Source organism: Trematomus bernacchii, unplaced genomic scaffold, assembly GCF_902827165.1.
Source record: "Trematomus bernacchii unplaced genomic scaffold, fTreBer1.1, whole genome shotgun sequence".
In the NCBI taxonomy this organism is placed as follows: Eukaryota; Metazoa; Chordata; class Actinopteri; order Perciformes; family Nototheniidae; genus Trematomus; species Trematomus bernacchii.
The window spans coordinates 1,725,289-1,738,625 of NW_022987648.1; the positions used below are offsets into that span (position 1 = coordinate 1,725,289).

Below are 13,337 nucleotides of genomic sequence, written 5' to 3' on the forward strand. Positions count from 1 at the left end.
TATATAAGATTTTTTTTTAATGCAAAACATGTTTAAAATGTGAGTGGAATAAATGGCACATTTTTCATTTCTCAAATCTTTAATAAAACAATCAAAGGTCTGCTGCAGCTTTATCAAGCTGCCTTAATCTTTGCAAACACATGTATACACAAGGTACATACAGTATATATACACCTGTACATGTACATGCATATATGTATGAATCAGTTGACTGTAATGGGTTGTGTTGAAAAAAAGAAAGACATTGTTTTATGGAAACAAATCTTCAAAAATAGAAAACAAGATGAGAGTTTTCAAGAACAAGCCCCTCCATATGGTAACATCATAGTTTACATTTACAAATTATTTGAAAATAACGTATACATGAATCTGGCCACACTCTTAAATATACAAAACCAGACAAGTTCTGATGTTTTTTTTTGGGGGGGGGGGGGGGTTGCCATGTGTCTTCTCTACAGTGAACAGTGTCTGACTCCACCTTTGTCCTGGTGCTTTCCTCTGACACCCCTGTGAGGAGAAGCATCATCATTTGCTCTGTGCGATTCAAAAGTAAAAACTCAATTTGAAGGCAAATACTGAGGGGGTTAATGTCTTCAATCAGCAACACTGCGTCAAATCAAAAGCATCTTAATCCAAAAGCTTGGAGTGCTCTATCCCTGTAATAGTCCAGGCTGGAGCCACTCCTTTAGTGAACTCCCTTTGGAATCTGTCAGAAAGTCAGAGCAGAAGTCAAAGTCACACAAGAGAATTTCAACATTTACATTTCCAAGTGGTTACACTCCGGGCAGGACTCACTCATAGTTTGCACTCAGGAGTCTCTTAGTTTCTGCTTTTCCCTCCTCACCGAGCGCCACCTGGAACACCCGCGTTCCCTCCATGGTGTCCTCAGGGAGACGTGCGCTTGTCAGATACCAGAAACGCATCAGAATGCTGACAAATGTTCTCCCTGAAAAGAAAGAACGTACACCGATGATCAATGCATAATCTGGGCTTTTCCTTTTCCAACGGTTCAACATGTACACATATGTACATACATATCACCCTGATATGTACATACATATCAGGGTGATATGTATGTACATGAATACTGAACAGATTGTTAGGCTAATTTGTGATTGGTGATATTGGGCAACATAAAAAACAAGTTCCATACAAATGAATGCAGATCTTTACAGAATGTCTTTTTTTCACATTCAAAGCTTTTATTGAGATAAATCATAAAATATCAATTTCACCCTAAAATAAGCCTTTTCTTTTCTAGAATCTAGAATGAAGCAGACTATTTGCTCAGATGAAACATCTTGTGAACTTTTTGGTTTCAATAAATACTGAATTTGAACTCTGGAGTTACTGGTAAGGTTTGATTCAGCTTCAGACACAATGTAAAAAGACATGTGAAAGAATAACATATATATATATTAGAATGTTGATTTTAATTTAGAATTTAGAGAAGTCAAAGTTTTGAATAAATCTTTTAACTATTCAAAACAGCCCTACCAATTCATATATACGAAATCAGCAAAGACACCTGAACATTGTTTACATCTGCAATATAAGTCTGGCTTTTATCTGTATTTTTCTCTCCACAAATTCAATACAAAGAACAAAATCTACAATGCATCAGTCCGTCACTTCATCCCATTCGACCTCTTGACACACCCGAGGCCTTTCTGCGGAGGATTCATCTAGAAAGAGAAGACTCACAAATGGGCCAAAACAGCGGACATTTTGTGTATTTCCAGAAGCAGGACAGAGTATGTGAGATTCAATCTGAATAACCTACAGGAAGTGCGTTCATAGTAATAAAAGAACATGTCACCCAGAGCTCCTTGAAGAGATGGATTATTGGCACAGAGAAAAATATATTATCAGGTGTTTTCTTTAATAATAATAATAATACTACATTTGAGTTGTAAAGCACCTTTCATTGCTAAAAGCAGGAGGCATTTTAAAAACAAACAAAAGAAAAAAAAGTTGAATCAAAGGCTTTTTTTTAAAGAAAGGTTTTTAGGCCTTTATAGAAAATACTTGTTTATAAAATAAATTCATTGTTGGTTTTCATGGGACTAACTGACAAGAAGAAGGAGCACAAAGATAGCACTCGGCCTTATCCTTTCAAAAGAGAGTGAGGAAGTAGACTTGCTGCTGACCGTCATCATGGTAGTAGATCCTCACGTCTCCAGGAGTGGTGTACATGATCTCCTCCGGCTCCACAGACAGAGCCTTCTTATAGTTGGATGGCATTAGGTTCAGCTTCTCCTCCAGCTTCCCAATCAGCTGCAGACACAGAACATTAGATAGGAATACTGCAAGTCTATCTTTGATACAAGAAGTCTTGATTATGTTATGATATCTTTTTGTGTGATCAATTAATTTGAAATTCAAATTTTTTTTTTGTTATTCTTACTTACAACCCCTCATAATAAACTGCATCTGAGCATTTCTGAAACTCTGAATGCGGTTCAAAGCACGGCGGAAAGAAGGAAATGCCCTGGACCAGAGCCAGAACATGTTATGACAAATAAGTGATCAATGTTTGAGCTGCATGATAATGTACAGAATCCTTACACCATGCACACTACCGTCACACAATCTAATGCACAAGGGAAATAGATGCTGTTGCCAAAAAATGAGAATCAATTAGGGAATTATATGAAACATTATAAATACCACCATTACAACTCTTATTTAGATTCATGCAGAAAAGTTCACACAGTAACGCAGCGTCCACACGGCGGCGTGCGTTGAAGCTTGCCGGTGGGCGTGTCTGAAACTCGACCAACAACCAATCACATGAATCTCCCGCCCCGGCACACAAGGACGCGGTTTGATTGGCTAGAGCTTGTACTGGCATATGATTCGATTGGCTGACGCTTCCGTCGAAGCTTCAAAAGTAGAACATTGCTCTACTTTTGAAGCGAGCAACGTGAGCAAAGTGAAGCGACGGAACCACAATGCAGTTCGGCAAAGCGTGACGTCACCCCATTCAAAGTGAATGGGAAGAAGCGTTGAAGCTTCAACGCACGCCGCCGTGTGGACGGGCCGTAAGAGTGCAGGCATGTTGTATACAAATGCATGTAGTACAGAAGAGTGCATCAGACTCAGACATTGAGTAAGGAGAGGATCAGAACGTTTGAGACTCACGTCTTTAGCCACCAGTCCTTCCAGAGCATCCAGCTGGCACTTGGACAGCAGTCTGGAAACATGTGAGAAGGCCTGCAAGAGTAAACAAAGACATTTAGGAAATCAAAAGATGCTGAAAAACCGGTTCCTGCCTTCACTTCGTCAGCCCATTCAAAACACTACAGCTGTGATCATGTGCTCTGTGAGGCCTTGAGAAACAGCCGCAATCATCACACAGATTTATAAAACACACTACGGACAGATACCTGGGAAACCACTTTGATACATATTGTTATTGAAAAAGAAAGCTTAAACTTACATCTTCATTTTTGGACTTTAACTAGCTGTGACTTTCTTGATACAAGCCTGGAACTCTTTAGTGCATGCAGTCTTTTTTTAAGTGTGAAAATCTAGGTTAATTTATTTTGCTTATGGTAAAGGCTTTCAAGCTGCATGTATTTTATGCAGAGGTGGGAGAAGTACTCAGATCTTGTACTTGAGTAAAAGTAGGGGGGGTGCAGGAGCTCCAACAAGCCGTTTAGGACAGAGAGTGAACACATACAGAGATGCTGTATGAGAAACCAATGTGATTTTGGAACATTGAACAATATAAATCTATTTTAGTAGACCTCAACAATGGAATTATGATCAGTAGAAATGGCCATGACATGGGACCTTTAAAGTGTTCTCAAAGCTGGTAAAGGTGCAGCTAGTTTGAATGACTTTGTATACTGCAGGGTAGCTTGTGAATTTACTCCACGTGGAACTAAAGTCTGATTTAAGACTTGATTATATTTCACATCATTCATCCAGATCTGTAAAGTAACTAAAGGTATTAAATAAATGTAGTGAAATTAATGTACACCATTTTTCTCTAATGTGCAGTGAAGTAGAAGTACAAAGTAGCACAACATGGAAATACTGAAGTGCAGTACTTGAGTGAATGTACTTAGTTACTTTACACCACTGATTGTAAAAGGATCATCTCAAATGGATTTCATTACTTCAGCCCCATCTCTTCTCACGGGTTTACCTGCTTGGCTCCCTCTGAGAACTCTTCGATCCTGAACTCTTTATCAAAGTAGACTCGGATCAGGAAGTAGTACATCCGGGTTCGGACCCAGATGAAGGGGTTCGGGATGCCGAACACCACCACCTTCTGGTTCTGGTTCTGCTGCCCGCCGGCGGCCGAGCTGAACGGCCGCAGCGCGGGAGGGGGGGGCAGCCGCGGTCTCCCACCCCGGTTCAGGACGGGACTCTCATTTAAAAACAGACGAGTAATTTTCAGTGTTGATGAAACCCTGTGACACCCTCTCAGCACGGGCAGCGCCATCTTTGTGCCCCCGGGAGCCTTCTTGTCCGTGCCCTTGCATCTTCCGGTGAGGAACAAATTGCCAATATAAAAAATACAGATAATAATAAAACCCAAATTCTGATAATATCCTACGATGTTCACTATTTGCAGAACAAACACCTTGTTTTATGTATGTATGATGTCATATTGTTTGTTTTTGGAATCAACTCTTTAGTCATGTTTGGTTTCTTTGGGGAAGAGTAACGAAGTGACACCGCTTCCCTCCGGGAGCTGTTTACTTCCGGCAGCTGTGGGCTCCTGTGAGATGGAGCTGCAGGAAACAGTGTCCGTGCCGGAGTTTTCAGGAGTGGACAGGGACGTGTTTCTGGACGTTTCTCAATGTTGAGTATACCTGCTGCAGAGCCACTAGGCTTGTTTTTTGGCGGATTTCAAACAACTTTAAGGTGCATACCGCCACTTCCGGAGTCGGCTTTACTCGGTTTGCATTTATAAATGCACACGGCATCTATTGCACGTCTGTCCGTCCTGGGAGAGGGATCCCTCCTCTGTTGCTCTCAGTGAGGGTTCTCCCATTTCCCCTTTAAACTGTGGGTTTTTCTCTGGAAGTTTGTCCTTGTATGATGTGAAACGTAAGGACAGAGGGGGTCGTATTGTCATACTGATATTCTGTACAAACTGTGAAGTCCACTGAGACAAATGTAACATTTGTGATATTGGGCTATATAAATAAACATTGATTGATTGATTGATTGATTGATTGAAAAGTTTATTAACAGCTTGTATATTGGGTACAGTACAGTACAGCTCAAAACATACAATTGTTAAGGGGATGCAGACCAGAGAAAGACTTTCGTCTTGTTTACATCAGGGTCCCCCATTTCCAATTCATCATATCATTTAAGACATATAAGACATATTTGACATACAGATGGCTTATTTACAATTTACATACAGGTGGTTTTTTACATACAGATGGCTTATTTACAATTTTCATTTTAGATTTCGTTCTAATACATCCTAACCGGACATTTAAGACATACCAAGTCTACAGATATACAGTTAGTAACAGAGTCTAAAATGCGAGTATATACATAGATGGGGGGGGGAAGCTGTCCATTGTACGACAGGTTGAGATTTGTACCATTACCGGGGCCAGTTTTGCAATGCTTTCCCCCGAAGGTGCTCTTTAAGAGAGGTTTTGAAGGTAAGTATAGTTTTACTTTCCTTTACAGTTGTGGGAAGAGCGTTCCACCTTGATGTGGCATAATTGCGAAACGTGTATTCCCCTTTTTTTGTGCCAAATCTGGGTTTTACATGATTTGTGGAGCTCCCTCTGGTGTTATGATCATGATAAAGAATGGACAAATGTGTTTAATCGTTAATGTCAGATATGTACTAAGTAAATACATTTGTTCCTGCTCAAGATTAGATTCAACTTTATTGTTATTGCACAGATTACAGGTACTGAGACAACGAAATGCAGTTTAGCTTCTAACCAGGAGTGCATAAAGCAGTAAAGTGAAAAGTAATGTACACAATCTACAGAATAAAATATAGAATGAATTGAATGATGAATAAACAGTGAGGGGTATGAATACACTATATACACAGTAGCCTAGCCTAGTATGAACAGTGTGTTGTATGAATATGCTAAGATATATAAAGTATGACAACGGTAAGCAGTGCAAGTATAGTATACAAATATATAGATATTAATTTAATGATGATACACATTGTGCAACAATGATGAAAAATGTGAATGGAAGTGGCGACGTAAAACTGACACAAAACAACAACACACTTTTGCCGAGCCAATGGAGAGTTTCATCCCCAGCACGGGGTAAAAACCACCAATGAGCGCTCAGCTCGAGATACCAGCGAATCGTTTCCCATCAAGCATTTCGCTTCCGCAGCCCGTGGAGAGAAACTGCGCCGCCTCGCCGCGCCTCGCTCTCAAGTCTGCGGGTGTCTTTGTCCCGCGAGATTTCAACGTCTCATGTAGGCGAGCCTCCAGAGCAAGTCGGACAAAATGACTAATGCAACGCACTAGCAAGACGTTGATCGCAATTGCGCAGGTCTCGCTTGTCTCAAACAAGCCTACTATTTCAAGTATACTACGTCATCGAGTGGCGCCGAATGCTGGGCATTTAACATGCATTTAAACAGTCTTGAAATAGTGGCTCTGCAGCAGGGTTGCGGTCGAATAGTCCAAAAATCAGCTCCTAAATTCTAACCCTATCGTCTATTCCTTGACCTCTGAGTGAAACGTCACGGGGTTAAGGGATAGTGGATAGGAGAATTCAAAAGGATTTAGGAGAAGAGACTGCGGTACTTTAGAGAATCCGACTGCACGTTCACTATCCGACGTGTTTATGATGCGCCAGCGGAGGTCATAAATGTGCGTCTGCTGCTGTGGGGAAACTATGGAAACTACAGTTTTCTATACAGCGGACTACAACATGGATGTTTAATAAGAACGAGGGACTACTGTAAACTCATCTAGAGACTCTGCACCGTGCTCTGATGCTGTTGTTTTATGCTTTATGAACGGGGACAACAGAGAAACATATTCTTCATGACCAAAGTTGGAATTGAAATAAAAAAGGAAAGTGAAACTTATGCTCGTCCTTAACATCTATCACTGTGTATATCACCATTCAAACATCTTTTAAAAGTTGAACAAACCCCACACAGCTCAGTAAAGACTGTGAAATGTTGACTTTATTTGATCATTTCAGTAAAAACTAACGTTCATATTTCTCTTTTTGATTATAATACTGATGAATGTTCAAAACAAAGCACTTTGGCAACTTACCACATACGTTTTAAAATGCTTAATAAGCACCGTAACTTTCATGTTATCATTTCTCGTTCATAATCGGTTGTTTCCGTGAACGGCCGACTGTTGTGTGACGGCAAATGCCGCGGCCGCAAGGCATTGTGGGGCAGCATTTTCTCCTCTCCTTTAGGTTAGGGAGGTCCAGTGGTTCCTAAGCTAAAGGAGGTTATAAAGGAAGTCTGAAACCTCCTTTCCTTTCATTTAGAGAATTCGAACGGCACTTATCATGGCTGCCACTGAGGGACTTCCGGGTCATTTCACTCCGTTAGGAAGGTTCCTAAGCTAAATGGACTATTCGACCGCAACCATAGACTGTATATATAAAGACCGCAACCAAGGTCTCCATGGCAACGGGAAGAAGGCACCTGACCGCTGCCTCTGCTACATGTTAGCATCACATCCGTCACAGCAATATGAAGACAAGACATTTCACATTAATTAAAAGTGAAATACAATTAAAAAACACAAGAGATATCAAACAAAAAAGTGAATATAAACATATCAATATTGAAGTATATTTATTTATCTATAGAGTAGGCCTATATTGAATACACCTATTGTTCTCAGATGGTCCCTAGATGATTTTACACTGTAATTATTCTGCTAACACAATATTGTATTGTAACATTGTATATTGTATTCAATGTTTACATTTTACAATGGCCTACCATAATGTACACTGCCTATTTGTATATTATATAGTGTATTCAATGGATACATATAGATATCCTTCAATAAATATTGATATGGATATGGAGTTTTAAATGTTCTACTTTATTTTACTTTTAATTCCTGTGCAATGTCTTATCTACTTCCTGCTTTTGGAAATTGTGATTAATAAAGTATATCAAAAACCAATCTAATCTACTTATAATACACTTTATTGCTATTGTTTATCCTTGTGTATAAGAATACAAGTAAAACAAACATGACATTACAGGACATTTACACCACCAACCAATTCATATCAAGATTGTTTTTTGGAGACAAAATGTTTAAATATTCTAAAGCAACTAAATGTGTATTTTATGAATTGCAGTTCACGTAGCATTATGTGCGTTACCAGATAGCTCAATGGACTGTCAATGAATGCATTTACCAAGGAACATTCTTTGTCATTTAAGACACTTCGTTCATTTTTTAGCTTCATTGTTTTTCATTTATATTTTTTGAGTATTTGAAGACATTTTGAAGATGATTACCATTCATTGCAAGAACTGTAAGGTAAACATATAGTTTTATCATTACCATCTAAGAGCTTTTATTTTGAAAATCCAGCCTTGTCCAGGGCAATGGCAAAGCATAGCTTCCTTCCCCAGGTGATGGATAACCTGCTGGCTCAGGTGACAGGGGCCCTTTCTCATTTCTCTAATTCCCCTCCTCGACTCCCCTCCTCGACTCCCCTCCTCGACTCCTATCCTCGTGTCTTAGTGCCGCCCACAGGAGATGCGAGCGGAGGAGTCGAGGAGGGGAACCGAGGAGAGAGGAGTGGAAGCAGCAGGCGGTTAGAGAAATGAGAACTCCTCTCCTCTGAGCGGTCATTTTAAAGAGACGTCCATTAATGATGACAGGAGGCACAGCAGCACTCTGTCCGATGGACAGAACTGTGTTCATGACAACTTATATATTTACTTTTAATTCATTCACAGTGCGGTATAATGAGACAATAACAGGCTACAGATGCGGACATATACACACACATATATTTATATAAATATATACAATTTCAGAATCAAACTAGAGAATGCAATTCCTGAAGAAATTGCTAGTGGGAATGCTTTATGCTGAAAAGCTGACGCTAAACTGCTATGCTGAAATGTAATGTGTAAGAAGAAAGTGAAGAATTTAGATTGAAATGATACATGAACACTGGGGGCTTGAATGTGTGATGAGTGAAGAAAAAAAAGTAAAAAGGCTTGGAAAAGCAGCAGAATATTTGAACTGCAAACTTTTGAACTAACTTGATGGTGAATGATCTGTCGCCATGGCAACGGCATTTGATGACACCCCATAATACGCTTAGATGCGCTGATGGCTACATCGTTACCAAACCTGTGAAGTTTTGGGCCGTTTGGAAAATTTTCACTGAAGTTATGAGAAAACCGTGTTTCATGGCGAGCATTTGAAGAAACCCCATAATTGACGTAGAGCTGTTGAGGGCTGGAAGTTTGGGGGACGATCGGACCATTTCCATAAAAGACTACAAAAGTGCATTTTGCATGATAGGTCCCCTTTAAGATAAGATGGACCTTTATTAATCCCTGTGGGGAAATTCAGTAGTTCAAACAGCAACAGGGTAAGAATGAAAAACAGGACAGCACAGATTCACACAGATTAATAAAATCAAAGATAAAAATAAAAATGATGAAAAACTATGAAATAAGAAATGAATAAAAAATAAAAATAAAAATAAGCATATATAGCTACACATTGGGTCATATAAATTATGAAGTAAGAAATTAATTAAAATTAAAATGAACATATATATACATATTGGGTCATACATATTACATATATTTGCATGGATGTATGGAAACAGTGTGTATTTATGTCCAGTAACATTGTTGACCCCTTGTTGTGCAGCCTGATGGCTACAGGACCGTTTCCATTGGACTTGCAGGTCTCCCTTGAAAAAGAGATCAATGATCTCAATGGGATACAACCTGGATAAATAAAGGTTTGAAATTAAATTAAATGAAACTTACAGCGACATCGTGCTTCATGGCGAGTGGTCTGTCGCCATGGCAACGGCATTTGATGACACCCCATAATACGCTTAGATGCGTTGATGGCTGCATCGTTACCAAGCCTGTGAAGTTTTGGGCCGTTTGAAGCATTTTCACTGAAGTTATGAGCAAACCGTGTTTCATGGTGAGCATTGTGTTGCCAGAAGAAATCTCAAAACTGTCTCGTAGATGTCTTCACGGCTGGACTGTTAGCACACATGTGAATTTTGAGCACTTTTTGAACATTTTCATTGGAGTTGATGACACCCCATAATACGCTTAGATGCGTTGATGGCTGCATCGTTACAAAACCTGTGAGAGAGAGAGAGAGAAGAGAGAGAGAGAGAGAGAGAGAGAGAGAGAGAGAGAGAGAGAGAGAGAGAGAGAGAGAGAGAGAGAGAGAGAGAGAGAGAGAGAGAGAGAGAGAGAGAGAGAGAGAGAGTGAACAGTTAGAACTGACTGCTGTCAGTTGGAGTGATGACATCATCGTGTTCCATTACACAGGTGTTTATAGTTGAGCTAACGAGCTCTGTAGAGATCAAAGGTTTGCATTGTTCTGAATGAGAGATAAACCTCTCATGTGAACGTTTTGTGGAAGAACCATAACAGATATCTGTGAAATTTCAAAAGGTGAAGCATGTCAAGGAAGTTGAGTATCTGAAGTGTAATATTTGTGTACTTTCGGGTTAATAATGTGGCCTTTTTGTCAGTTTAACTAAAGGTGTGCGGCTGCTGCTGTGAGGAAATATCAGCCTGAAATTACAATGGGTTTTAATGGAGACATGTTGAAAGTTTTTGTCACTTCATGCCCTCAAGAGGCATTTTGTTTAATTATTTTGCTTAATTATTTGTCATTCTTCAAGCTACGAGATGTTTTCCTACGTTTGTCATGACAAATTATGTCTCACGAATGTAGGGTTTGGGAATTATGGCAGTTTTAAAAAAGAATATGAAGGCAAATTTCAAGATTTCCTACCCTCTAGCTGTGACATCACGCACTCTAGTTAATGTTAAAATCTGAAGAAAGCCTCTTTACCAAGGTCTGAACAATGTTTAAACTTTGTTTTATAGGGATTAGTGGACATCAGTTCGATGCGTAACCTTCTTTCAAGGCCAGAGTAGTTACAGTGTAAGTGGATTGACATCTAACATAACATGGCTGAGTACAATTATAACAATCAATAAAAAAAAGGAAAAATAAATTGAATTTCAATTACATTTTTACTTAAATGTGCAAAATATTAGAACATCAGTCTTTGTGGCATGCAGGTAATCAACTGTTTAAGCTTTTACCATTAACATGTAGAATGAATGTTGCAAATGACACATGAAATTATAGCAACTACCATGTAAGTTATTTTTTACCTCTCTATTCATTCAGTGTAGCCACAGAGGTAACATTATGTCCAGCTAGCATGCTAATTGCTAACGTTATATCTCGTTTTATCCCGGAGGGGAAAGCTCACTAGTTTCCAATCCAGAGAGAAACACCTCGCCTGAAACACACGATTAGTGCCATGAGTTAGTGAAGCAAATTACAGAACATTGCACACTTATTCACAAGTCAAAACGTTTTCATAGCGGCTGAGAATAGCTAGCTAGATAGATGTTGTTAGCCAGCTTGGAGTCGGCCTGCTAACAGTGTTAGTCAGTTCAGATAGCATGGCTAGCTCGATCCGGAGTTGTGGATGTCAGGGATGTGACATTCTGACATGTTTGCAAGTTTATCTATCTAGGTTAACGGCTGACACACACAGAACAACGTAACACATAACGTAAACAACGTAACAAATAAACAAATCTAAGCTTTTTTATTGGTTGTAATGTACATGGATACATTTGAATGGTGTGACAATGTCCTATTTGATTGTGACCTGCTCCATCGAAATCAGTCGCATTGACCCGAAGACACATTTTGAGTTGTATACACTGTTGGAAAGAGGAGATTCCTAGCTTTCTAATGATATCAGGATCATTGGCGGCTGGTGGAAAATATTTTAGGTGGGGCTGTGGAAATGTTGACCAAACCATACTAGGGGGGTCCGGGGTGATGCTCCCCCAGAAGAAAATGTTGAGAAATGACCCCTTAAATTATGACTTCTGGTGATGTTAGGGGGGGGGGGGGGGGGGGGGGGGGGGGGGGGGGGGGGGAGGACAAATTGAGGCTTAAAAATATGAGAAGACTGATCAATACCTCCATAATCTTCAGTGTGATTAGCTATATCTTCCAAAACTTCCAAATACCTTGTCCTGGACATAGTTTCAACGGTATAAACTGTGCAACAGTACAGTAGGCCCACACAAACTGCAGAACACCGGGGCTCACTCAAATGATTTAATTCCCATTTAAAATCAGGAGACTAAATACGAACTGTGTGTGTGTGTGTGTGTGTGTGTGTGTGTGTGTGTGTGTGTGTGTGTGTGTGTGTGTGTGTGTGTGTGTGTGTGTGTGTGTGTGTGTGTGTGTGTGTGTGTGTGTGTGTGTGTGTGTGTGTGTGTGTGTGTGTGTGTGTGTGTGTGTGTGTGTGTGTGTGTGTGTGTGTGTGTGTGTGTGTGTGTGTGTGTGTGTGTGTGTGTGTGTGTGTGTGTGTGTGTGTGTGTGTGTGTGTGTGTGTGTGTGTGTGTGTGTGTGTCCCCTCAACAGGCCAGTTAGAGAACTACAACATCTGGAGGAAAATAAGGAAATAAATTAAATAAACAAATCGGGTTGGTCCGGTCCAAGGTCTTTAACCAACAATTTCTCTCCCAAACTTCTCTTTTCGAAAGGATTTGATAACAGTGCTTGGACGGAATTGGGCGGGGACCGAGGTCCGGAGTCTCCACCTGCACACGCAGCCATCCTCATATACTGTAGCGTCACCTTGGATACGATTCCAAACAACTCACAGACTGCATCGGGCGCTGAAATGGGTGCCCTATGACCATCAGATCTGACGACGCGGATTGGCTGGAATTATGTTTCGGTGGCATAGTTTACAGATAGCAACAGTCAGCTTGGCTGCTGCTGCACTTACTTGGGCTCCTTTCATAGTGCCCAGACGAGAGAGGGTAATGATTTCTGCGGCCAGCCAGGAAACATGTGACTTATCAGTAACTTTAGACATCGTAACACAATTTTAAACGAGACTTTATTGTAGATTATACATTTTACTGATACCAACTATATAATATTTACCTTGTTTATTAAAAATAATTTTTTTTTTTTTTTTTTATATATTTCTTTCTTTATTTTTATTTTTTAATGACAATCAAACATGTAGGAAGAGGGTGGGCGGCGCCCCTAGCGCCCCTATGGGCCGGTCGCCACTGATCAGGATTGTTTTTGTACTCCAAA

At 40.0% G+C, this 13,337-nt stretch overlaps 1 protein-coding gene across 1 annotated transcript; it reads right to left on the minus strand.

Moving 5' to 3' along the window:
• Positions 1–60: 60 nt before the first annotated feature.
• maip1 (matrix AAA peptidase interacting protein 1) lies at positions 61–4,478 on the minus strand. The gene is made up of 5 exons (XM_034134681.1): positions 4,157–4,478; positions 3,145–3,216; positions 2,151–2,277; positions 796–946; positions 61–706 (listed from the first exon to the last, which is right to left on the minus strand). The coding sequence occupies exons 1-5, from the start codon at positions 4,454–4,456 to the stop codon at positions 628–630; spliced, it is 729 nt and encodes a 242-aa protein (XP_033990572.1). The 5' UTR covers positions 4,457–4,478; the 3' UTR covers positions 61–627.
• Positions 4,479–13,337: the final 8,859 nt, after the last annotated feature.

What these genes read in the sequence shown, in the direction of transcription:
- maip1 (XM_034134681.1), bottom strand. Translation starts at nt 4,456, where the DNA reads ATGGCGCTGCCCGTGCTGAGAGGGTGTCACAGGGTTTCATCAACACTG. An exon ending in AAGGACTGGTGGCTAAAGAC is followed by an intron (nt 2,278 to 3,144) that starts GTGAGTCTCAAA and finishes CTGTGTCTGCAG; the next exon opens with CTGATTGGGAAGCTGGAGGA. An exon ending in GATCTACTACCATGATGACG is followed by an intron (nt 947 to 2,150) that starts GTCAGCAGCAAG and finishes CTTTCTTTTCAG; the next exon opens with GGAGAACATTTGTCAGCATT.